This window comes from Annulohypoxylon truncatum (assembly GCF_022578515.1).
Source record: "Annulohypoxylon truncatum strain CBS 140777 unplaced genomic scaffold F4807scaffold_31, whole genome shotgun sequence".
NCBI lineage: Eukaryota > Fungi > Ascomycota > Sordariomycetes > Xylariales > Hypoxylaceae > Annulohypoxylon > Annulohypoxylon truncatum.
The window spans coordinates 237,226-262,640 of NW_025953817.1; the positions used below are offsets into that span (position 1 = coordinate 237,226).

The following is a 25,415-nucleotide window of genomic DNA, read 5'->3' on the forward strand; positions in this document are numbered from 1 at the left end:
GCTTTCTGTTTGTCTGCAGCATTATCCCAAGATGCGCCTAAAGCCGAACATCCACGATCTCCAGGCAGCGAGGCGTCTGGAAAACGTCATATAATTGACCTTTTTCGCTTTCAGTACCATCTCGATATGGCTAAAGGCAAGCGGCAACCGATCTCTTGCGGCTAATAACCTCGCCGTCTTGATGACATTCTTGATTTGCCGCCCATTGAGCTCGGTACGGGCAAGCTCCTGTAACTCGTGCTCGGTCAAGTTGCTGCTTGCGGAGTTAGGTTTGGCAAGATTGCGCCAAATCGATAGCCTACTGTTGAAACCAAGCTTGGGAAAATGAATTGTGAGATGTATTCGTGATTCGAAGGCAGGGTCGAACGCCGCTAGGCGATTTGTCGTCAGAAAAAGTACCCCTTGATGGTATTCTAGTGCCCGGAGAAAGACGGTTATAAGCCTGTTCTGATCCATAGAAGAAGGTGAGCGTTGCTCTAGAAAAACGTCACACTCGTCCAAGAGTAGGACAGCATTCCACCTAGTGGCCAGCCCAAGCACGCGTTGTAGATTATCTTCCACTTCGCCGGCTGTATCACCTAGTTCGCCTGCGCCCATGCTGTAGAGTGGCTTTTTCATCTCCTCTGCCACTGTGAAAATTGTGGATTATTAGAAACCAATTCAATGCGGGCATTCACAGAACTACAAACCTGATTCAGACGTGAGCGTCTTACCAGTCCCAGGCTCCCCACTCAGAAGCATGATCACACCTTTTCCTATAGTAGTTTATAAGTCAGACTAATGGTTCTAGGGCGGGCTTTCTCTATCCCCTCACATCTATATGGACATACCTTTGCCTCTGACTACGTCGTCGAAGTCATCTGACTGAGAAAGCTGACTGTTAACAAATGCGTATACAATCCGCTTGTAGTGTTGTGGTAAAGCAAGCTGTTTAAATGCGTTCTCGCTCCACTCTACCTCTTTCAATAGGTCGACAGATAAAAGGACTAGGAAAAACTTAGCACCTGCAGTTTTTCTTCGGGCGGAAAGATGAATACTAACCCCATTCTTTTGTCTTCAGACAAAAACCCTTGACAGAAGGATTGCATAACGGATAATATTTCCGAGAGAGGGAGTTGCCGGCTGATTCATATTAACACCGACGATATTCCATCAATGGAACCTCCAGTATGTGAGATGAGAGGAATCAGGATAATTAACAAACCTTCTGAGTTGCTCGAGTGACTAGAGGTCGATGGCTCATCAAGCGGGCCTAACTTATCAGGATCTACACCAGTGCAAGTCGTGAATGACTTGCAGTCGATATACATTCTTCCGTCATCAATCTTCTATGGGTGTAAGTCATGCAATATCGACATATGTACCTGGTTAGGCGTTAGAGCCATGACTTACGTAACGTGTCTTGAAGGTCTCTGATCGAGCCTCCCATGCTTGATATTCGCCAGAATATGCCTTGTGGTGAAGCCCCTTCAGTTCTCCGAATATTTGTCCCCTTTTCGTCAACCTATCCCGGATAACAGCGATGTCTCGCTTCAAACAGCTCGGCAAAACATTGAGCTCGGATATAGGTTTCAAGTCATTGAACTCGGATATAGAAAGACATTCTTTAACATATCCGAAGTTATGACCGTCCGTGTCGATAAAGCGAGCCGAAATGCTGTATACCTTCACTCCAGTAAGTAGTTTACCGTACTGACCACTCTCTAGAAGATATAGACGATCTTGACCATCGATATTTGAGTATATCTCTACCTCGGGTTCGAAAAGTGCCCAGATATAGTCGAAAGAGATGACATTGTTGTTTTTGAGATCACTGACTCGATCGATATGTGGCTTTATCTCTGGGCCGATGGCTTCACGTAGGAGCCTATAGTGTTCGCCATCCTCGCAATGGCTGGGCAAATACTGCTCGAGCTGCGTCCATCGGTAGAAGAATGGGTGGAAGGGTGCTTGAAATTTCAGGTCTTTGAGGTTTGTATTTATACCCCGATAGCCCTTGAAGACACAACCTAATTGCTCCTTGATCAAGGGACTCTGTATAATGATTGAATGTAGCTTAAGTATTGGATTGCCACTGTCGTCGACATGCTTTTCTTGTCGCCTTATAAGGGCGAATTTTTCCGAATCCCGTATTGAATTCAAGCCAATCGCTATGTCTTCTGGCGCCCATTCTTCCCAGGGGCCGTCTTTGGCGACGCGATAGAGATCCTTTGTCTCGGCCACCTTGCCAAACTCTCCTTGCTTTTCTTCCCCTGTCGCATGATAACTCTCATCGTCGTCGTCACTGTTCCCCAGGAACTCCCGGGGGTCAAGCATGAAGATTTCCATGACTTCGACTACTGATCTGACTTTGTATCATCCGGTTGATTTGAAGAGCAGGAAAAGTTTGATTTAGGTTATACTAATTAATAAGAGGCATATCTAATAAATAACACGAACGGACGATGTACGCAAAGCTTCGACCTAAATCGCATGGGACAGTTTCCTAAGTACCTCATGGCTGAAACATGGCTGGAAGCCTTTTCTCTGCAAGGTAAACATAGCCACAGTTACTACGTAATCATTACCAGCTTTAAGGCTCCACTTAATTAACAATGGCTTATCCCTTTAGTTGGCATAAGACTACAGTTCCCACAAACCCGGTAACTGTACATCGACGATGGCGCAGGCCCCTTAAGCCTGTAAGCGTTGAGGCTCTCGCAGTGATCTTCAGAGGCGTTTAACCAATAGAAGTAAGCTTTTGTGGGTGCCAGTGGAGCTCAAAGGTTGCTGGAAGTACAGTTACTAATCCTGCTGGAGCTATAGCCTTATACCAACTAAAGGGATATCGCGTATTTTCAGATGTCTTTATAAGGGTTGAAATATAATATGAAATACTTCATATAATTCGCGTTTCCAAATAATAGATATTAATAACAAGAAAACAAAAATACGTATATTGTAGGATATTAGCTAAAAGTTAAATATGATTTAATTCTTGCCCCTTTTATTATGTAGAACGCAGTGGTGGTAGCACAGAGAGCCACCAAGAACACTTGGGTGCTTGCGCCTATCACGTCCGCAAAGGATGATATCACTTGGTATGCAAAGCTCAGAAGAGCCAATCAAATTAAAGCGGCATTTGATCATGCCGACAGAAAATGTACCCAGGTAAGCACCGACTTACGGCATACATATTAGGGATATCCCTGATAGTTGATAGCAGCGGCCACGTCAGAGGGCTTGCAGGATCCAGGTTCGGCCCATTGGAAACCGTGAGAGGTTCTGTCCCCGGCTGATTGATGGGCAAAGGGCTTCTTCCATGAGTGTGTATATACTATGTTCCTACCAAGGCTTATAGCATAGGGATGCCCCGATAGTTGGCAGTGTCGGCCAGGCCCTCCTATCTACATCCAAAATGATTGATGACACATGTTATAGCCGGCACCCATCGCCTGGTACAGAGATACCTGGAATCCAATATGATAATATATCTCAGGATATCCCTAGGATCCTAGAAAATTCGTTCGTCAGAAAAGATGCCCGGTTTTGGGCAACATCCCTTCGCTTTCTGACTTACGACGACGGCGACGATAGCTTAGATGCCGTAACTACTAGTAACACGGTCTCAAACTCCAGAGAGGACCAAAAAGCGCCTTTACACGGGCAATGTCTGCCATGCAAGAACAAAGTCACCATTCCCCCGGGCCATATATGTGGGAATCATATGATTATGCGGGGTGATATACCAAACAGAGAAGCCGAGCTTCACAAGCATCGTGATCCGTGTGTACACGTTCGCGAGAACTCCTGTAACGATTGCCAGAATATCCCACTTTTTCCTAACGAAGGCAAAGTAACGAAATTCCGTATCCGCAGGGTTTACCAGCCGGGCAACACCCAGAAATACCGCTGTCACCACTTCGTAGCCGTTTCATATTGCTGGTCCAATGAGCCAACAGCCGAGGGCGAAGAGAAATATCGTGTAGTCGATGAGGATAAGAAAGAGAGATACATGCGAGCATCAAATGCTACCATCGACCGGTGTGTGGCATTCGCCCGCGAAAATGGCTTCCGAATGATATGGATTGATCAGGTGCGTGTATTATGCACAAATCTTAGAAGCAGGATAGCTGGTTTACTAATGTATCAAAAACTCCTAGGAATGCATCAACCAAGATGATACTGAAGAAAAGCAATTGGCTATACAGAGCATGGATTACGTCTATATGGCGGCTCGTACATGCATTGGGCTTTTCCGAGCGGAATTGCCACAAAAACATCTCGATTGCCTACGGGAAATCCACAAAACTTGTAATTATTTCAGAGGGTCAAGAGGTCCATCCACCGATAACCAGATGAGTCCTTTTCTTCCCAAGGCTCTGACTGGCACAATCCAGGAACTTTCTACAGGCCGCAAGTTTTTCACAAACCGTGAAATTTTCGCAAGTCGCCAGATCATAGCTGATACAGTCTCCACAATTGTAAATGACAGGTGGAATAGTCGTGCGTGGATCCTACAGGAAGCCTTTATTTCAACATTTAACATGATACTTCTCTTCCCTCGAGTCTCAGGCGTTAACGTCAGGGGCTCACTACTTATATGCCATGAACTAGCGCAGAGTGACATAGCAATCACACTTGAAGCTATGCGGCAATGTCTCTGTTCACTACCCGTACGACTCGTGCTAGAAAAGATGATTGAAGATGAGCGACGTGGAGAAAGCTCTTACGACAGTGCAGACGTGTTACCGATCACAATGCGAAGACTTCAATTTTTCTACCCTCCGGCAGAAGTGAATAATAGGGGGCTGACTGAGGCTTATCGAGCACCCGCAAGACCTCGACGAACTTGTTGTGCTGCAACGGCGCTAACATATCTTCAGCTACGTGAACTACAGAACGTGGAAGATAAAATAGCTATTGTAGCAAACATCTGCGGCTACTACTTTCGGCTGAATACAACAGAGGTTGCGATGACTCATAACAGCCTTGCTACATGCATACTAGCTCTCTCCCTTGCCAACAACGATTTCTCACTGTTGATTCCTCAACTTTACCACTTCCCGGGCTCGAATTTCCTCAGTAAGTCAACATCTGATATCATTCCCGTAACTATCTGTTAACTTACGATGACTAGAATTCCCCCAAGATGAAAACTCTCCATTTTCATGGGCGCATTCCTTCGTACGAAACTTTCAGTATCTTCATTCAGCCGATGGGAACCCGTTTGGGGCGACCGCTGTACAAGACACTCCTCTTTTGGTCTCAGTCTCTTCTAGGGGCCTTTGGTTAGAGGGTTTCTTGTGGCGCGTCGATAAATTCATATCATTAACGCCCCTTCAGACGAAATACGCAGAAGCTTGGCGGAAGCTTGCTAACGACAAAACATCGTCTTCTAACATTGTCAAAGAAAACACTGTTAAACTAGCAACAACACATCTCTTATTTGAAATCATCATGTATCTGGTCGCCATAAAGGAAAAAGACGTGGCAAATTCAATACTCCACTCGACTTTATCGTTGGAATGGTCTCGTCGCAACATTGAGTCTGTTGACCAACTTCCATCTGGACTTAAAATAGAGAATCGAAAGGAAATGTTTTCTCTAGATCGAAGCCCAGATGGAAAATACTATCAGTGCTGGATCATCGACAGGGTAATGGAGAAGGGTGGGTTTTGGGTAGGAAGGCTTGTGAATCCCCCGCCTGTGGAACTGGACGAACCAAGAAATCCCACTGGAGTCAACACGTCCCCGTCCATGGAATTGGATGAGCCAAGTAACCCCACAGAAATCAGCATTCCCCTGATAATGAACCTTTTCAATATGCTCGGATATTCCAAAATCCTCAAGGTCTCCTCCGAGCGTCGTACGTCTTCCTCCCGAGATAGAGAAAGGGTTGGGAGCGGGCATATCGGAATACTTCGCGTTCTCTCATTTTTGACGATGATAGGTGAGGGATTTGAGGCCGAAGGTAAATTTTTCGAGTTTGATGAATGGGTAATACCAGACATCAGCAATACTGAATTAAGACTTCTTTTGACTCCACCAACGCTAGCCAGGCTTTTCTGCCCCGTGTTTGCAGCTGGAGCTGGTGGCAGCAGTGAGAAATCTGCGTCTCGAGAAGCGATTTTTGATATAGATGGTACCCCCGACGGAGAAACGCTCGTCCTAACACCGCTCCAAACAATACTTGAGTCCATTCCAAGGCCGGCCATGCGTGCCATGAGTGTCTCATGGGTTGTTGACATGGTTTACCAAGGAAATGGTGACACCGAGAAAACAAAAGTTAGGGTGAAAGATAAGGTCCAGGGGATGTGGGAGCATGCGATCCTAAATGCGGAAAAAATTGAGATCGTTTAAGTCTTGACGCATGGGTATCCATACGTTGGTAGTTGCCGCTACACAGGGGTGGTGTTGTTTCTTGCTTCACAATTTATTTTGTCCAGCAATCCTTGGAAATTAATAACACGTTTAGTGAAATATTACTGATCGTCTGCCTTGGATTCTCCGTTTGAATTTCATGGTCGATGCGAAATGGTAGGATACCGTCAAGTCATCTCCTAGTAGAATCATAGTTGGCTAAGCAGATCAATGAAGCGTCATGCTTAACATATACCTATGTATAAGTCCATCATGAGCTTTACGGTATTCCCCAATGCCGTCCCCTTTCCCGCTCGAGGACCTGACTTTTACACAGTTCTTAGACTTAGTTTAACGCTTGAAATTAATTTTATTTCCCCCGTGTTGCTTCGAAGTAGTGTCATCCCCTACGTAGCATCACCTTAGCTGAGTCCGCTATTAACTGCCTCATTGGCAGTATTGTTGAGGTGTTGGAGCTTCTAGATTGTAGCAAGGCGTCAAGCATCGTGTTCTACGTGTGATAGCTCGTGAAATTGACGAAAACGCGGTCGACTTAGTCATAACCACTCACTGACTTAACCGTACCTGCCACAGACCCGCGCTGGGTCTGGTGATGCTTCCCACCACACTCGTAACTACCACTAAGGATGGCATTCGCTACATACGTTGTGACAGAAAAGGCGACTCGTCTGTTTATTGCGTCGATGTCGTTCGTCATCTTACTAAGCTAGTCAACCTGTGTATTTCATCTTCACATTCTTTCGGTATACAGAGGTGATTCGCCCGCGCCCTCAAAGTTAGGTAGGTATCTACCGTGTATTGCATTGGTGAATCGTTTGTAGGAGTCTTCCATTACTAAAGCCTAAGTACGGAGGTCGCCTTAGAAACATTTTTGCCAAGGGGGGTCCCCTGTCAGCTGGCAAAAGAGTGGGGCATTTGTCAGCCGGCTGGCTTTACAGGTGGATAAATTTTTTGCCCAGCTGGCTGCCAGCTGCTTCACCTCACTACCAGATGACGGTGGATTTTCCTATGGCGAAATGTTTTGAAGGCGTCCTCCGTAGATCCTTATATATAGAACTACTATCGTCCTTGACAGGCACAAGCGTAGGAAAGGTTGAGCTTGTATGTACCTGTAATAGGACTTGTCACGAGGCGGAACCAAGAGGCTGAGGAAGAACGACGTTGCGCGAAGGGCTCTAACTAATCCCTTCCAGGGGATGCGGTATACACACATAAACCTTCCTTTGCCTACAGCCAAGGGCCAACTGCCAACAGGGCGGCCTCGTACAAGCCGACTCCCGATCCTTCTGGGCTACTAGCTAACCCTGGCGAGACCTCTGACACGGAGGAGACTTCTGACAGGACTCTCCAGGTACCATTTAGCAATTGAACACTGTAATTATAGCTTCTACAATGTAGGAAATAGTGTGTGGCGGCAAGGCCAAGTTTATTCGTCAGCAGTACCAAATAGGTATCGTTTCTCTGCTATGCTAATGGGTATCTGATGTCCCAAGGAAGCGCCAAATCAAAGTTCTCAACATGCCCTAAACTCCTGAATATTCGCCCGTACTAAACTCCAAACTCCCCCCTTTCCCGTATTGTGAACCATTGTAAACCCTTATATCAACCCGGATGATGTCCCAACCTCGTAAGTCTACTAGGCTTGATAGTTGAAGTCGTACCCGCCTTGCCATGCGCCAGGGTCAGCAAGCACATAGGCCTGCTGGTAGCCAAAGGAACCCATTTGGCCCATGGCGGGCAGTTCTTCCATGGCCTCGTTGATCTGATCTGCCTGCATTCCTGGGACCTGCTGGTCACCTCCCATATCGAATGCCAGGTCTACGTTGACCTGTGGCTCGGCCGGCGGGGTGGCAACTGGCTGCTGTTGACCAGCCAACATAGTAAGAGCAGCACTGTAAGAAAGAAATTTAGCAATTATTCCTTATCGGAGACTTGGAGGCTTATCGTAATATCACTTACTTCTCAGTCTGTAGCTGCTCGACCTTCTCCTGTCGCTCGAGAGATTCCGCCTGGGAAGCCTCGTAGAGCTGCTTCCAGTAGTCGCTGCCGTTCTGTAGGTTCCGGCCCATTTGCTGCAGCTGAGCATTCTCAAACCGAGCTTGTTGCAGTTCTGCTTCAACCTCCCTCACGCGAGCGTGTGCGCCCTCTAGCTCTCTCTTCCGAGCAGAGGTTCGGCGAGGTTTCTCCAGCGATTTGATCTCGTGCTGGAGCTTGGCGGCGTGATTGCGAGCGAATTGTATGTCCCTTGTAGTCTCTGCAAACATCTCTCGGAGCTCGGTCGCTTCGTTCTGCTGAGCTCTCAGAGCTTCTCTCAGCTCTGCGATCTCCTTCTGCATCTCTGCGTTGCGCTGCTCTAGTTGGGCCATGCTGTTCGCGGCCGGAGCTTCTGAACTCGCCATCATGTCGGAAGCGTAGCTGAGGTGATCCGCTTGGCTATACTCCATTGTGAATGGTGGTGTATTTTGCAAGCGGTGATGTAGAGTGCAGATAAATGTAGCAGTCTGAATGGGAACGTTAGCTACGTTCTATGGTTTAAGAATCGTGTGTACAAGAAATGGTACGAGGATAGCTGTGCTAGTAGAGACTGGTGGGAAGTAATGAGAAGGGTTGCTGTACGATTGGCCAGCTCTTGAGTATCTACCGAAGTAACATGGCGGCATGTGTACGAGGATATGCAAATGATGGAAGAAGCATTGGGAGAGATGGGAATAGCTTAGGTAGGAAAGCGACAGGATGACTAACCGTTACTTAGAGATCGCAGGTCTTTGCCGACCAGGAAGATCTAGGAAAGAGATTGCGTCTCAATCAGAGTAGACTTCTAGGTAGTTGGTAAACTCTTAGGGTGCCGAGAGTTATAGGTAAGATAGAGTAGGTAAGTTGTTGAGCAGAGTAAACAGAGTGGTAAGGAAAGAAGATGAACAGGCGATGATTGTACCGCGTCAGTTATAGCAGCTCTGATCACTCTGGTTGGGTTGATTGGGAAAAAAAAAAGAGGAAGAACTGTAGGAGGGTACCCTGGTGTTATATAGATTATGAGCATTGGCCTTACGGTTGGGAATGTCCATGGCAACTGACGAGCAGTCACCAGGAGTGACATGTCCGTAGGATACTAGCCTTGCCCCAAGCGCCATCTGGTCCATGCCGATGTGTCACAAGGAGCAAAATATAAGGACATTAGGCAGGAACTTGCTCGGAATAGGGTCATTTTGTCCATGCTTGCCTTGAGAAGCATTGGCCTGTGGTCATGATAGTTCAGCTAATTGGTGATATGGAGCAGCGTTAGGTAAGTCATACAGCCAAACTTGGGCAAGAGCATATCAACCGATATCGTTTGATGCCTGTAAATCGGGCAGTTGAGCACAATTAACGGGTCTGTAACTCTAATTTGACTATATTGCTCCGGTATATCATGACACATACCACAGAGTGGTCACTCGAATACTTCAGTCTATCATAATAGACTCAACGCGAAATGTAGCCATTCGCTTCATACCTATTCAATGTACTACTGATTATTTTTCTTTCCTTCGAATGCCCTCATATGATGACCTATATCAGGCCAAACGACTGCATACCTTGCCGCTGTTGCTGCCGTAACGTGGGCCGTGCACAGTGCCATAGCTTTATGGCACACGGACCATATGTACCTTGAAGGTTGTTAGAGTAACTTCATCACTGAACACCTTGGTTCCTTCCTTGTCTTCCTAATCCTCTGTACTTTATGATACTTTTATGACCCATTATTCACAGTTTTCTATTTTTGTATGACTTTTCCAGCTTTTCTGAGAGGAATATTTCGTACGATGTTTATACCCAGTGCGCGGACCACCCCTTGCCCCCTTTGCCGGTCCTGTCTCGCAGAGAGCGCGTCTAGCTGCTATATTCAAAGTCGCGATTGAAGATACGTCATAATTCTGTGAGAGGCCAATTCATACAATATAGCATTGTCTATTTCTCAGTTCGAATTTTGGGGTCAGCATGCGTGATCTCTAACTCTTAAGCGTAGTAAAATTGCTACAAGTGGTAAAGTATTTGAATTATCCTGATATGACCTTGAGTCAAGCAACCAGGTTTCTATCGACCATTATTGCAAAGATAAGACATCTAATGTAGACATTCCCTATAAGAATACTAGATTCACAAATTCAGCTCAGGAATATTATCCAATCTTTACTTTTACGTCTTGAATTAAGGAGTGTCTGCTAGGATTCCCATCTCTACCAATTATCGTCCATTGAAAAGGCCAGTTGACCTGGTACCTTTCCTAATCCCTAATAGATACTGAGAATCAATCTATCGAAAGATATGAACTGCTTAATGATGAACTTGCTCGTCTATAAGTCAGTGTTAGGTATCTGGATATTTCACACATGTCTCCTAACCCCTGACCCACAATATGAGTGCTATAATCTAGCAAACAAGAGATATTATCTAATCTGATGGCCCGATAACCTAATTTTTGGTTGGACAAACAAGTCTAACTTCCTAGTAATTCTTTAGCGTCAACCTTAACTAACTTCACATGTTACCTGTATAAAATAGAGCACAGGGAAACTTGGGTAGGTAGGCGGGTATACGGAAACCAGCCTATCTTTGATAGTCACATACTAAGTAAGCCAACTAGAACAGTCACAACTGAACGGAAGAGTGTCAACTATATACTTCAATTTAAGATCGTACCAATCATAAATACAAGAATCAAACTTGATGACCCAAGCCAGGCCAAGCCAAAGCAAATGGGGTCGGTTTTGTTGTTATGTATATACACACATCGTACCATCCGTATCCTTATCCCTATCACACTTGATCCTTATCAGACTTGATCCTCTCATCTCTCAAAAACCACAACCCTTCAAGCCGTAGGTATCTTAGGTGGTCTAAGCTGAAGCGACGCACTGGTAATAATACGGGTTCCACGACTTGCACCCGCCCTCGGCACACGCCGTCGGGCCGGCAAAGTTGCTGCCGCCGCACTGGCCATACAGGCTCTGCGCATTGACGACACCGGTTGCGGCGGCAGTCGTAGTGGCCGCTGCGCTCGTGCACGCTGCGGCGGCACTAGTAGTGCTAGCAGCAGCGGTGGACGCAGCCGCCTTAGTCGATGTGGCTAGCGTAGTTGGCGTAGATGCCGCCGCAGTCGAGGTCTGCTGCGAAGTGGCCGCGGCAGCCGTGGTAACAGCTGATGTCGCGGCAGCAGTCGTCGAAGCAGCGGGTTGCGTGGCAGCGGCACCGCTTCCGACTGTCGCGGTGCCAGTGCTAGTGACGGCTGAAGAGGTCTGAGCAACGGAAGCCGAGGCACCGGCGATCAGAGTGGGACCGGGGATGGTGTACGAGATTCCGGTGGTGTAGATGTTGATGAGGATGCCGGGGTCCTCGGGGGTGTACAGCTTAGTGCCCAGGGTTCCGGCGGGCGAGTCCGTGCCGTCGCCGGTGATCTCGAGGTTGAAGCACTGGGGATACGCCTGGGCGCCGTTGGTCGAGCCGGCGGAGTGCAGGGCGATGGTCTCGTGGCGCAGGACGTAGTTGCCGGCCTTGATGGTGGCCGGGATCTGGACCATCCACGTGAAGCCGTTGGCGATCAGCACGTCCGAGCCCCAGTTCCCGGGCGCGGTGGTGTCGTCGAGCAGGCCGACCTCGTCGATCTTGAAGAACTCGAGCGTCTCCTTGTCGACGGTCTCGCAGGAGTCGCCGCAGGGCGCCAGGTAGTCGATCATCGGCCCCTTGTGCGAGTCCGGCCACGTGTTCCAGGTTATGGCGATGCTGTCGCCGGCCTTGACCTGCGCGTGGCCGCCGGCGTTCGTGGCGTTCTTGTGGCAGATGATGTCGGCGCTTGCGAAGCTGTTAGGCTCGACGAAGCCGTTGTCGGTCTGGTCAGTGGTCCATCCGACGACGGTAGGGGGGTTTTGCTGGTAGGGGAAGACGGTTGGGTCGTAACCCTGGTAGAAGACTCCGTCGATGACGATGTGGTCGACGTGTCCGTGAGCCACGACGGTAGAAACCGACGCAAGGGCTGCGAGGAGCGTGGAAGTTTTCACGGGAGCCATGTTTTATGGTTGCGATATTCGTATAGCGTAGTAGTGAGTGAGCGAAAGGCAGGAAGAGACGACAAATAGTATGAACGAGTTTAAAGTGTATCGATCAAGATAGCTGGTCTCACCAGGAGGTATGAAATGAATGACTTTAGTCTGTAAAAAGAAGGACAACAACGAAAGAATACGTAAATCGAGTTCGCAAACCGATGGCGATGAGGAAAAGAAGGATCTACCAGAGGGTATCACGGCTGATGTTATATACTCCTTCGACGATGGGTAGCATTGTCATGTATCCATGTCGATGATCATAAGTGCGATTCCCTAAGTCCCGCCAGGGATCATAATGAACTAGGCATCCCGCTGATTTGGAGGAAGGAATATGCAGATTTCGATACACGACAACTTGAACCGAGTTGATGGGCGGTTGTGATTGGCTGTTCAGGATCACGACGGGGGTTAGCCCCCTACTTTCAACACCCATGTCGTCCGATGTTGACCAGTTGCTAGGGTAGCATTGCACTTGCAATACCGGCGGAGAGCCAGCGATTTGGAACTGCGGGACTCTCACTCAGACGATTCGTCATACTATGCCTTGGCGGTTAATGCGTCTGAGAGTTTGGTCCTGCGTGGCGGGTGACTTGATGTAAATACAAAATAGTATCGTGAAACCAAATGGCATGGATACAGCACAGCAAAGTTGTATGCCTCCTACAAGTGACAATTAGGGATAAATTTAATTCAATTGATCGTATATAGATGCATCTCAGTAAAGTAATCAGCATACTACGTATTTACCATACTAGGCATAATAGACCCGCTTCAATAAGGCCAAATTTTGAGCTGGAGAAAAGAATCTCTAACACGCTTGTAGCCGCAACTAAATTACAAGGCCTAGGTGGACGTCTTGGCCTGACCACACCATCGATAGCCGCTCAGCCGCTCCTGCGTACATAGTAGAACCACATCGTCGCACGATCAGCGCAGAGCCGCGAGAGGAAGCTGGTAGGCTAATGCTGGAAGTTCGTCCCGGAACCCGAAATAGAGGATACGCTAACTATCTAGAAGTGAAATATGGATAATAGTATTATGAATTGAGTCCCTAGTAAATGTTGGAAGCCTACTTTCGTATATTGGTGAAGTCAACATCTTCACTGGTCGTCGAAGCCCAGTCTGCTGGAGCATTGCATTTAGTAGTCCATCGGCCATTTAGATACCACGACATGGCCGATGTGTGTATGATCATTTGAAGATCTACGAAATAATTATGCAAACTAGCCCTAAAGTCGCATTGGGCAAAGCCGGTTCAACCTGCCATTGTGAAGCGAAAAAAATCCTTACAAGAGAACGAGAAGCGAGGAAAATCAGCGGGGGATCAGCTCGGGGGGTAAAGCCCCACATCGGCCCCTGTGTCGATCTCAGACGCCCCACTCCGCCGTTTCGGGTAGCCGAAAACGGAAGTGGCCCCCGGGCGGTTTCACGCCACAACGTCTGGTCGTAAAGTTTAAGGGGTCGAATTCTAGAAAGAACCAAAGAGCCCACTAGACCTTCTACTATCGGCCTTTTCCTCATTTCTGAAACCTGTTAACCACACTTTTATCAATTTATAGACGGTGTATACGAATCGCTGTTTCTGATTCCGAACAGATTCGGCGGGTCGTCTGATCTTTGATGACAGTGGATGGGTGATGTGAGCTTTTTCGCGAGTTACGCTAATATGGAAGTATGGTAGTACCACGTTATACCCCGACTATTGCGAGATGAGATAGAAAAGGGGAATTGACCTATCTAGCCACTCGGCCGCCAAGGTAAAAGACATATCGGATGAAACCGACGGGTCTTTGAATGAGGCATCATTAAATATTTCCACCACTTAACCTGTATTTATCGATCATAAACTCAAGCTAGGCAGAAATTTAGGTCAGGTATGAAAGTTGAGAGTAGACTGAATTGACACGTCTATAAACTTTTCCAGAAATTTGTACATACAAGCAACTCCGCACAAGCGGAATCTGGGCTGTACTAATGAATAAGGGATATCAAGCCGTATCTCATGAAAGTGCTCTTTATCTGCTTTTCGTGCATAATGAACCCACTGCTGAGGAGGGAATAACCAGCCTAAAGGGCATCGCGAATCAACAACACCTGCACCAACACCAAAACTCCATTCGTCTCTTCTAAATTCGGGCTTGTCGAATAGGCAATGAAGGAATGTAGATCAAGAGAGATCGTTCATAACTCTTGCTTAAAACTCTCCCTCGCCACCACCTCCGGCCACCCCAGCCGTCCACAAACCCACGAGGCCCCACCAGCTGACCTTCCACCCTCTCCAAAGACCGTCGAAACCCTGACCCTTTCTGTAAATCACATCTGCCGCCTTAGGTGACTTCAGCTTTCTGCCGCGGGGCGGAGCCTTAATCTTGGCCGCAACGGCACGAGAGCCTTCTTCGGTCACGATCGAGTACATCGTGCTGACCACCCCGTTGTACGGTCCGGGCGGCACAACCGTGTCCATCTGACCGGTCTCGTCGAGAGCGTCTAAATACGTGGGCTCTGCCAGCACTGCTACCTGGCCACGGCGTAGGACGGTTTCGAGGGGTAGCTTGATGAAGAGGGACGCGCAGGAGGCGCAGAATTTGGCGATTGAGAAGGTCATAGGGGATTGCTCGCGGTCGATTAGGAACTGGGAGCGGAGCACGAGGGGAGTAGATAAGGTAAAGAATGGGTGAACGAGGGAGTTGAGGATGGTGGGGGCGATGAGAGATGAGGGGCACGCCCAAGAGGGGAGTGCGCGTAGAGTTGCCAGGGTCCGGCGCGAGCTACGTCCGGTAGGTATCACGATTAATCGTGTCCTCACGAGGTCGAGAGGGGCTAGAATCAAGCCCGTCGCAACGGCGGCGGCGGCGGCAACGCATAGCGAGGCCCAAGGATAGGGCGATGCAACGTCGACTAGTCTATCGACGTCGTCCTTCAGCCCTAAATCTGGGACGTTCAGCAGCGCGCTTAGCAAACTGCGCGACCAATTCTCAAACAGTGATTGCAGCACCGTGTAGAGGAAGGTGGCATTTGTTCCTTTCCAGACACCCCATGCCGACTCCTTCGACCATAATTGTGCTATAACGTCAAATATCGAGTCGGGCCGTCGAAGGACTAGTTGGTGTGGGAGGACTTCGGCCTTTGGGGGCGGTTTCGGCGAGCCCAACGGTGACGAACCCCTCCTTCGATGTGATCGCGTGGACGGCGTAGGCGTATATGGAGTACTAGAGGTGAAATATGCAGATTCCTCTGGGTCGGAATCCGATTCACCACCCTGCAACATCTATCAGTACCAGCATAATAAGAGTGATAGGCCATAGTGAGCTACTTGATATACCTCGTCCCATACAGAGCGTTTCGGGTTCAAGGGGTCGGGGCTGTCGAGACCTGGACTACCAAGGCTTGTCGGGCTCATAAGACCCGGGCTTGGTTTCCTCGGAGCCTTCGTAGGCTCGGGAACATTCAAGTTTCCCAGGTCATCTTGAATCCTCACTTGCAAAATCGTCTTGGCCACCTCGAAGGGCTGGGCCATGAGCACCGACGTGTACTTCCATAATAACTCGTCTATAAACTGCTTCACGGACTGGACTGCTGACGGTGATAGGTCGTCTAGATGATCTTTATAATCTATATCTGGGAAGATGTCGCGTGCTCTGGACGCATATTTGTTTGGAGTAGTTGGGGTTGCCGTCGAATTTCCATGCGAAAAAGGATTCGGTTGAGGCGGAAGAGTTTCGACCTGCTCTCCTATAGAGGGTGGTATGTAATAGGGGCGCAAGGGATTCACGCCTTCTCTTGTTGAGGACATTGTGGGCTGGATCGGGTTCGTACCGTATGCCTTATAATGCGGTGAGCATGTTCTGTCGTGAAAGTGGGATGGAACCTAGGAAATAATTGTCGTCGGTGGAGAGGTTACCCTAGGCGGTATTAGGTAAGGTGGGAGGTTGGGATTTACAGTTGTACTCCAGGCCTGGAATTGTACAACGCATTACAAGGTGGATAATGCTAAAAAATGCAAGGATAGAGAACGGACGAATGGCAGTTATGCAATCAATTGTGGAAACTAAAAAGGTTATGCAACTTGATTGACCCCTCATATTGATAAGAGATAAGAAGATGACAATCGATAAAGAATTTTGAGATCTATGGGTCCATCTAAATCTCGGAGTTAAACAGAACTAAGGCAGTTCTAGCGATCGGTCGCCGGTGGTAAAATCGCCCTCGGCCCCGCTCCCTCGAAGAATTTATCGGAGCTATTCAATTCACCTTTTTCTGATTGGTCGAATTATGTCGCGTCGCATCGCTGAAATCATTTTCAAGTATCCTGGTTCGTTATTTTTTTTTAAACTTTCAATGTCGTTAGACGCAACCTGCGTATACTTGGATGCCAATATAATGCTTGTTGGTCCCTAATCGGAGTAACTGCGCAATGAGAGGTCTATACGATTAGAAGATAACCTATACAATACAATTCTCTGACTCCTCGTTCCTATACTCTACTCGATTTCCGTAGCACGAGGGGTTTCTCTTTATCCCACGTCCTCGCCGACATCCCCGAAATCTTCAGTCGCAACTTTTGGAGTTTTGTCCTGACACGATGGCGACACCGCGAACCCTCTCTCGAAGCTTACAAAAACTTCGATACCCCTCCTTCCGATCTATATCACAACTGGGCCACCCTTCGTTTTCAACATGTAGTAGGATAAAGTCTCATTCGCCGTTAACATGTCAGCCTCGAGTCGTCGCTCCTTTATTACGACAGTTTAGCACATCCCCCTCACATCAGCATGGCCACATACATAAGCCCAAGGAAGGCGAAGAGTAAGAGTTAATATCGTTGTCTATCACACATCTCCCGAGCTAACTTGTAACCAGACTCTACGTAACGTTCATAGATAAGGAGGAGAAAGAGCACAAATTAGCGGTGGCAGAGGGAGACAATTTACTCGACATTGCGCAAGCGCACGACTTAGAGATGGAGGGAGCTTGCGGAGGATCGTGCGCATGCTCGACGTGTCATGTGATAGTCCTCGACGAAGGCTTTTATGAAAAGATGCCGGAGCCGGAAGACGACGAGAACGACATGCTGGACTTGGCGTTCGGCTTGACCGAGACAAGTCGGTTGGGCTGCCAAATCGTGATGACAAAGGAGCTAGATGGTCTAAGAGTCAAGCTACCCTCTATGACGAGAAATCTGCAGGCGAGCGATTTCAGTTCGAAGTCATGAAGGACATGTCCGACTAAATACGTAAAAGGTCTAAGGAAATGAAGTGATGAAATCGGTGCAATGTACCAACACGACCAGGTGCAAATAACGGCGTGGCAACAGCGTGAAACCAGGCGTCTGGAAAATAGGTACATACTGAGCCGTCAAATGTATTATATTCGCGACGGAATAGCTGGCGTCGAGATAGACCGAACCCCAACTCTAACGAGGTCATGTTCATGAAGTATTTTGGTATCATTCCATGTCATCCGGTGTCATCCAGTGTTCAAAGTCTACATTATGTATATGCGCATACGGGGAACTCAAGCCTCCTCCAATGCGCCTTTCTTCAACTTGCCGCCACCTCCAGCAATGAGATCGAGGAAACCCTGCCGGCTCATCTCGTTGACCTTCTCCTGCCGCCTCTGCACACCCACTATACCATCCTTCCTCGCGTCCCTGTCAGCGTCAGCCGCTCTCTCCTGCGCTTCCCTGACAGCTCTAAACAGCATGATAACACCCCTATGCGCAACCTTCTTCAGCCGTTTCTCCGTCTGCTGGATCTCCTGCGTAGTTGTCTCCGGCACACCAGTCTCTTCGTCCACGATACCGACGAGTACGTCTTTGACCCGGCCTTTCTCTTGCGCCAGGCGCTTCTGCTCGCGCATGTGTCTCCGTGCCTTGGCCTCTAACGCGCTGTCGACGGCGTCTTTGGCGGCTTGGTGGGCTTCGGCGCTGCGCGAGAGGACCGGGTCTGCGCGCCGCGTGTTGGACAGCTTGGTGGATAGGATCTTCGACATGGACGTCGCGAAGGCGTCTGGGTCGTTGCGTTTTGATTTGGTCTTTTTGGTAGTTGATCGGTCGCCGTCGGAGTCTGTGCCTCCATCCTCTTCATCCTCATCTTCATCCACATCTTCGTACTCGTCTTCGCTGCCTTCTAATTCGTCTCCTGAGCCATCGCCTTTGGGCGCATCGCTGGCATGTTTCTTCGTTGACGTCTTCCGTTGTTTTGTAGCAAGTTTTGTGCGCGCTAGATCAATCTCTGACTCCGAATCCGATCCGGAGTCTGAATCTGATCCGGAAGGAACATCGTCTACTGCGATATTGTCGAAGTCATCGTCGTCCGAATCGAGGAGATTTACAGGCTTGAACTCGGAATTGTCGCCCTCTTCATCCGAGTCGCTGTGGTACTGAGGAACCTTCTTCTGTTTCTTATTTGGCCTCTGCGACTTCGATTTCGAATTGATATCTTGGCGATTTCGCTTTTTGGAGTTTGGCCCGGCCATTGTGTATGTTGTTTTTATTTGTAAATTGTTGGTTGTACTTCCGTCAGGTACTCGTAACTTTTCCGCCGAAAAACTTCAATTGAATTATAGAGACCCACTTAAAAGCTATCTGATAAGATAGGACTACGTTACACAGGCTACAGCATGGTACAAAGGTACTTGCGAAACTCTAAGCTCGAATTTTCCACTAAATCTGAAGATTAAGAATGAAGATTCATGTGAAGTTCATTACATCACTTCCCTTCCCTTCGCATCACTAGTCTCTATGTCTCTTTGTCTCTATCACAATGTCTATATTCATGAAACGGCGGTAATGAAGTAAATGAGCCAAGCTCGGATAGCGTTCCACGGCCCTGGATGGTAGAGTTGCCAAGCATCGCTAGTCATTCATAATGGCTAGATGAAGATGAGCTGAACCTCGCTTCTGGACTTTGCCATGTTATATAATACATTCGACGCCTTACTCACTTGCACACTCTCGTTTGGATAATATATTTTACTTCAGTATGAAGCCATTCAATCTCTCCAATTTCTGAACCACATCCAGACCCACATTCGTTTGAAAAAGGAGCAGCATTAAGGGATAGGGAAGATCACTGGAGGCTCGAAGTCTTAGAAACTTGCCTATACACCGTCAAAGGCACATTCAAGAAGTAAGATCTTTACCTGATAGACCATCCTCTTGCATATCAACGCAATGGCGGGTATCTTGGGCAGCTACAGCGACAGCACATGCAACACGCACAATGCCCTGCAAAACATATCCGAATATGCCTGCGGCGTAACCTTCCAATTCAAAAGCTCCGACAATCCGCCCGATATGCACTACGCCGTGGTATCTCTGCAGAAATGCTGTGCGAAGGCGAACCAGCCCGTGATGCGCATACCCGGCAACACGGGTTGCGAGATGCAGTTCTGCGAATTGCCGGCCGTCACCTCGTCGTATACATCCACCATCTTATACGGCGGAGCCACCCAGACGGCCGCGCCTACCGTCACTCAGGGTGCTGAGATTAGTTGGCCTAGCGACGTCGAGTCCTGCATGGCATTCGTGTACGAGGGCGATCTACCGGATGATATCGCGAAAGACATCTCTAACGCGGGGAACTGGTGTGTTGCCCGGATGTACGATGATGAACTACCGTCATCCGATGTGTCGGCTGCTGTGACAGCGAGCCCGGCGCCGGCGAGTTGGACATCGGCGGCTGCAGACCCGTTCGCAAATGCGTTCTCATCTAAGAGCAGTTCCTCGACGAGTACAGCCGCGAGTTCCACGTCGACGAGTAATGGATGCAGCGTGTATGCTGACCAGAGAAAGGCGGGTGGAATGGGTGTATGGACTGTCGTCGTGTTGATATCCGCTAGTTTGGTTGCGGCTCTTTAATCCCGTCTTCATTGGCATATTGCCGGTATCACCGCATGCACGGAGCACCAACAGCAGCAATGGGGCACCAACAGGCGCCGCCACCGGAGCCACGACGCGTCAAGCATCCAACGAGATCATTTTCAAACGGTCTCTTTTTTCATACCTTATTGTGGCGTACGACGTACCACCCATAGATCCCCACGCCGACCCCGAAGTCTAGAAATTCCGATGCAACGGACAATAGGGTCAAGCTGAAGCTTTAGATTGTCGATTTCAGTCGGCCGGATATAAGCGGGAAGATGAACACTCAAATGCATCACTTCAGTTCACATACAGCCTCATCTATAAATATCTACATTATCTAATAAACACTTATCATTTTAGATGACGATCTACTTATCTGCAACATAAAATATCCATATCCTGGTGCGGGGAATAAAATCCTCCACTTGCCTCCCTTGGGGCCTCTCAAATAGGCAGTTGGTGTGGAACGTTGCAATCAAATTGGTCGTTGCTTTGACCACATATGTATATCTTACCTCCCCGTCCCCAAAACTTGCTTTTACGTAGCTTCGATGAAGACAACCCGGCTACACGGCTCGCCAACACGTGCCTTCTCATTTACCTAGGTCACATATCAGACCTGAGTAAAGAATAGGCGCGCATTTCCCCATCAATCGCGTAATTTTCGTAACGCCACGCAATAATGATGAGGAGCGCAATCGTCAGTGGCGTTCTCGCCGCGAGCCTGGCATGCGCCCAGTCTCAAAATGAGACGGGGCAGCATCCTGGATGGCCGCGATGGTGTGGAAAGGTTTACGAACCCGGATATCCCGCTTTTGAACCTGGCGGCGAAACGACTGAGCCTGCTCCCATCAACTCAGACGGTTCACCAAACCTATATGTGCAGTTGAAGCCGCGGCATAGCATCTACCTGGCTGGAGAGGGAAAGGGCTCCTTTGTCGTCAACGCAGCGCTGTCGCCTTGGTATGGGGAACCGTGGACGAACTCCACGACAGACGGATCAGCAACAGAACCATTCACAGAGTTGTTCTTCTCAATCAGCCTAGCATCAGACAACAGTGCCGGCGGACCGATAATTAAGGGTAGCGCGCCGATCAACGCGACAGCAGCCGTCTTCGACTTTGACCTGTCTGGTCTCGAGCCGCGCCTAGCTCCTTACGATATCGTGCTCTTCGGGAATTCAAAGTTCGGCGAACAGAGCTACATGGCAAATAGCTCGTTCCGGTATCTGCCGGACATTGCCCCGGGAGGGAGCGCGACGAAGATCGACAATTTGAATGGCGGACTGCTGTTCCGGAACGCGCAGACGGGTGGCGCTTTCGAGCCGCTGCTACCGTATGGGTTTTACGGGTTGTATAATGGGTCTAACAGCACGGCAGAAAGTCAGGCGTTTGTGAGCGAGTACTCTAGCGACGGAAAGGGCCTCAACGGAATTATCTCCCTCGCTGGATTCGCCGACACGAACCCGGTGTATAACAGCATGGATGCGTCGAGCATGCGTTTCATGTTTGACCTGCGTAGCTCTTACAAGAACCTGACTGATGTTGAGCAGCGGGTGAACATTGCTAAAAACCACAGCTCACTTTTCGCATATTGGACAGCTGACGAGTAGGTTTCCGCATGTCTTGTTTGAATTTTCTGCCCGCCCCATAATTCAGTAACATATACTAAGCGTTGCAGGCCCGATGGTTGGCAAGTCCCCTTCGAAGTCACCCCCGCGGCACAGGAGCTGATTCACGAACTTGACCCGTATCACCCGGTAGCGGTGACGCTTAACTGTCAAGATTACTACTTTGGAGAGTATTCCGGTGGCGGAGATATCTTAATGGCGGACCCGTACCCGATCGCGATCAATAGTACGTTCTCGAAATGGGGTACGGCGTGTAATACGACACTTGGGGATTGCGGTTGCGACAACTGTAAAGGAAACGTACAGGATGTGTCAAGCCGCCTCGACGATTTAATCCAGTATGAAAAATGGCTGGGCCGCTGGCCTCTCCCTAAGTTCATCAACCCACAGGCCTTCTACGGCGAAGACTATTGGTTCCGATACCCGACTACTGCCGAGGCCTTCGTCATGAACTCTCTCGCCTTCAACCGCGGCGTCGCGGGTACCTTCGCTTGGACATGGCCGACTAGCCAGGAGTTATTTGAGGCTCACTCGCAGATGGCGGCCGTAGTCACTAACGCACCTGTGCGTGACTTCCTACTAGGCGGTCAACCTGACGGTAACACCAATGTTGCTGACGAGCCGCTCGTCGACGTAGCTTACTGGGTAAAAGGAGGGCAGATGATGGTAAGCGTTGTGAATGGAGCGTCTGACGACTTGACAGGTCCAGTCACCTTGGGGTTGCCAGTGACTGCTGCTAGCATCTCAGCCGTGCCGTTCGGCGGATTACCGTGGGGATTATCTGATGGGCAGTTGACGATAGAAACACTTCCTGCCATGTCAGCTAGCTTCGTCATTCTCGACTTGAAATAAGTCAATGTCATACAATGATTATTATAACCTAATAAGGCACCTGACGAGATCGCGTCAACCTGCAATAGTTGTCTTGGAGGTAATATTCCAACCAATTACGGCTGAATAGCGCTGCGCGTCTATGATTTCTGATAGTATAGTGGTATTGTGACACCACATCTGCAACCGATAGAACCGGCCAGAGCAACATCGCCACTCCATCAATCCAGTCAATCCATGGTGGCGCAAGTAGGTATCACCCAGTGGACGGCTGCAGATAGCCCACAGACGCGCACTATACGATATACGATATCTTGTCACAACACCGATGCGGGGTTCCCCTTTTAGTCAATTCAGAAGCTTCGAATGTGAGTCTGGACGTGCTTATTAGTGTTTATGTATCTCTGTTCATGACTAGGTAGGTAGCTACTTATTGCGGTATATAAAAACAAAGGAGAAACGCACTCGCCGTGCCTGATTCCCCAGCATGTTCATCACTATCTTCCGCTAGCTTGTTACCTAGGTACACTCAAGATGGATTCTTTGCTCTCTGTCCCGCTGGAAGGTCTTGGCCTGTTCTCTCATGGACACGCTGCCCAGGCCGCTGTATCATCGGCGCTCGCGGGTGTAGTATTTCACCTCACTCTTCCGCAGTGGATGGATATAGAAAATTTCCTGTACACGCTCATCGCAGTTTTTACTTTAGCACCCTTCGGACTCGGCACTGCTCTCTTTCTCAATGGATATTCTCTTTTCGACAGTTTCGCGAGGGTGTCCATCCTCACACTCGGCTTCTATGGCGGTCTCTTTTCCAGCATGACTATCTACAGGGTCTTCTTCCACCGACTAAGGAAGTTTCCTGGGCCGCTTGATCTTAAGATTTCTCGGCTTTTCTCCGCTCTTAGGGCGGCGAAGAAGGTCCAGTACCAGAATGTGGTAGCTAAGTTACATGACGAGTACGGGGACTTCGTCCGCACAGGTAAATGAGATAACTATCATTGATGTTTGAATGCTGGTTAACTGGATTCCGATTAGGGCCGCGAGAGATATGCGTTGTCCGAGCATCAGCCTGTCAGCTCATCTATGGTACCAATTCGAATTGCCGGAAATCAACGTTCTACGGACAAGTTGATTACGACCCTAGGAAAACTCACATTGTCGGCGCGACAGATCCCGACGGCCACCGACGTAGGCGCAGGGCCTGGGATAGGGGACTTTCGAGTAAAGGTATCCCATGAATATTGCTATATACACAGAGAATTGTGATAATGTCTAACTTACAAACGACAGCATTGCAAATGTACGCACCGCAGGCCAAAGCTCTAGTCGACAAATTCGTTTCCCAGATTTCTCGGCAGAAAGGACCAATAGACGCCAGAGACTGGTCCATGTACCTAGCTTTCGACATCATAGGCGAAGTCGGGTTTGGAAAGACCTTTGGATGTGTTGAAACTGGCCAAGATCATCCCGCAATCATGGCCATCCATGACCATATGGAAGTGGTAGGAGTCGCGGGTCACGTCCCTTGGCTGCTGAATATGTTCAGTCGCCTACCGAGCAAGGGTTACGCCCCCTTTTATCAATACAACTCTGCTCTTTTAGACTTAACGCACCAGGTAGGTTTTCTCCAACGGGATGAATTAATTGTAGCTCGTATATTTACGGTACGCAGAATTACGCGAGAGACAAAGCTCCCCAGGTCATTATGGGTTGGCTGTACAAAGCCGTCGCCGAAAAGGATATATCCGCCTCTCCTACGGCAAAGTCGCTAGAAGAAGACTGTCGCGCATTGATAATAGCGGGGAGCGACACGAACGGCGCCACACTGGTGACTACCCTGTTCTACCTCATCAAAAATCCCCATATCATGAAGAAGCTGCAAGCTCAGATCGACGCCACTATCCCTACCCCGGCAGACTGGAAACTTGAGAAGGTAAAGTCGATCACGTACATAAACAACATCCTCGATGAGGTCTTACGTCTGAGACCCGCTGTCATGGTTGGCGGTTACCGGGTAACGCCGCCAGAGGGCATCTACGTAGACGAGCAGTTCATCCCTGGGAAGACTCACGTGTTCGTGCCGATCCAGACGATTCAGAGAGACCCGCGCTACTGGCCACAGGCGGAAGAGTTTATCCCGGAGCGGTGGGGAGAACGATACGAAGAGATGGGGACCGCTGACGCGCCGTATATGCCGTTTAGCTTGGGTAAGCCCTAACTAATAAACACTTGCCCACCTTCTGAAGGGTTAGTACATTTCTAAGTATCTAACTTCTCGCAGGCCCTTACATGTGCGCCGGGAAACATTTGGCCATAATGAGCCTAAGTATCGCGGTTTGTGGCATTGCACAAAACTTCGACCTTGCCTTCGCGCCTGGTGAGACGGGAGAGCCTTTCTACAACGGAGCGAAGGATACCTTTACTACCACTTTGCCGCCGCTCATGGTCCAATTCACGCCGAGGAAGAAGTGAAGAAAAGGGTTTTATTAGTTGTAGACACGTCTACTATGATCATAATCTTACCGGATACTCTTGCTTGCATGCTTTTACTATCACGGAAGTGGACCTTAGGATATGGCTGAAGGAAGAATGCAAGATATCTTCTCATTACCTCTACGTGGTACATCACTGGTATTTACGTTAA

At 48.8% G+C, this 25,415-nt stretch overlaps 10 protein-coding genes across 10 annotated transcripts; 5 read left to right on the forward strand and 5 right to left on the reverse strand.

The window, feature by feature from the left end:
• Positions 1-21: 21 nt before the first annotated feature.
• On the reverse strand, positions 22-2,494 carry F4807DRAFT_469876 (P-loop containing nucleoside triphosphate hydrolase protein; the record flags this gene model as incomplete). Its single annotated transcript, XM_048002759.1, has 6 exons — positions 1,393-2,494; positions 1,205-1,328; positions 1,042-1,122; positions 831-986; positions 690-755; positions 22-629 (listed from the first exon to the last, which is right to left on the reverse strand). The coding sequence occupies exons 1-6, from the start codon at positions 2,326-2,328 to the stop codon at positions 22-24; spliced, it is 1,971 nt and encodes a 656-aa protein (XP_047851374.1). The 5' UTR covers positions 2,329-2,494.
• A 903-nt stretch (positions 2,495-3,397) lies between these two features.
• Positions 3,398-6,570, forward strand: F4807DRAFT_469878 (heterokaryon incompatibility protein-domain-containing protein; the record flags this gene model as incomplete). Its single annotated transcript, XM_048002760.1, has 4 exons — positions 3,398-4,075; positions 4,143-4,775; positions 4,866-5,064; positions 5,120-6,570. The coding sequence occupies 4 exons, from the start codon at positions 3,398-3,400 to the stop codon at positions 6,340-6,342; spliced, it is 2,733 nt and encodes a 910-aa protein (XP_047851375.1). The 3' UTR covers positions 6,343-6,570.
• A 1,429-nt stretch (positions 6,571-7,999) lies between these two features.
• F4807DRAFT_463255 (uncharacterized protein) lies at positions 8,000-8,807 on the reverse strand (the record flags this gene model as incomplete). The annotated part of the gene is made up of 2 exons (XM_048001947.1): positions 8,000-8,255; positions 8,323-8,807. 2 exons carry the CDS (start codon positions 8,805-8,807, stop codon positions 8,000-8,002), a joined length of 741 nt encoding a protein of 246 aa, XP_047851376.1.
• Positions 8,808-11,024: 2,217 nt separating this feature from the next.
• Positions 11,025-12,646, reverse strand: F4807DRAFT_437482 (carbohydrate-binding module family 1 protein). Its single transcript, XM_047999036.1, has one exon. The coding sequence runs from the start codon at positions 12,405-12,407 to the stop codon at positions 11,241-11,243; it is 1,167 nt and encodes a 388-aa protein (XP_047851377.1). The 5' UTR covers positions 12,408-12,646; the 3' UTR covers positions 11,025-11,240.
• Positions 12,647-14,320: 1,674 nt separating this feature from the next.
• Positions 14,321-16,415, reverse strand: F4807DRAFT_437485 (mitochondrial fusion and transport protein Ugo1). Its single transcript, XM_047999037.1, has 2 exons — positions 15,766-16,415; positions 14,321-15,702 (listed from the first exon to the last, which is right to left on the reverse strand). The coding sequence occupies exons 1-2, from the start codon at positions 16,234-16,236 to the stop codon at positions 14,638-14,640; spliced, it is 1,536 nt and encodes a 511-aa protein (XP_047851378.1). The 5' UTR covers positions 16,237-16,415; the 3' UTR covers positions 14,321-14,637.
• A 314-nt stretch (positions 16,416-16,729) lies between these two features.
• Positions 16,730-17,871, forward strand: F4807DRAFT_437487 (ferredoxin). Its single transcript, XM_047999038.1, has 2 exons — positions 16,730-17,249; positions 17,304-17,871. The coding sequence occupies exons 1-2, from the start codon at positions 17,026-17,028 to the stop codon at positions 17,653-17,655; spliced, it is 576 nt and encodes a 191-aa protein (XP_047851379.1). The 5' UTR covers positions 16,730-17,025; the 3' UTR covers positions 17,656-17,871.
• Positions 17,872-18,969, reverse strand: F4807DRAFT_437490 (Rrp15p-domain-containing protein). The gene has a single exon (XM_047999039.1). It carries the CDS (start codon positions 18,918-18,920, stop codon positions 17,958-17,960), a length of 963 nt encoding a protein of 320 aa, XP_047851380.1. The 5' UTR covers positions 18,921-18,969; the 3' UTR covers positions 17,872-17,957.
• Positions 18,970-19,131: 162 nt separating this feature from the next.
• Positions 19,132-20,671, forward strand: F4807DRAFT_437491 (uncharacterized protein). The gene has a single exon (XM_047999040.1). It carries the CDS (start codon positions 19,618-19,620, stop codon positions 20,302-20,304), a length of 687 nt encoding a protein of 228 aa, XP_047851381.1. The 5' UTR covers positions 19,132-19,617; the 3' UTR covers positions 20,305-20,671.
• Positions 20,672-23,174, forward strand: F4807DRAFT_437494 (uncharacterized protein). The gene is made up of 2 exons (XM_047999041.1): positions 20,672-21,918; positions 21,991-23,174. The coding sequence occupies exons 1-2, from the start codon at positions 20,993-20,995 to the stop codon at positions 22,790-22,792; spliced, it is 1,728 nt and encodes a 575-aa protein (XP_047851382.1). The 5' UTR covers positions 20,672-20,992; the 3' UTR covers positions 22,793-23,174.
• On the forward strand, positions 22,807-25,243 carry F4807DRAFT_469882 (putative benzoate 4-monooxygenase cytochrome P450; the record flags this gene model as incomplete). Its single annotated transcript, XM_048002761.1, has 5 exons — positions 22,807-23,750; positions 23,807-23,998; positions 24,062-24,387; positions 24,444-24,978; positions 25,053-25,243. Exons 1-5 carry the CDS (start codon positions 23,306-23,308, stop codon positions 25,241-25,243), a joined length of 1,689 nt encoding a protein of 562 aa, XP_047851383.1. The 5' UTR covers positions 22,807-23,305.
• Between the last annotated feature and the right edge of the window lie 172 nt (positions 25,244-25,415).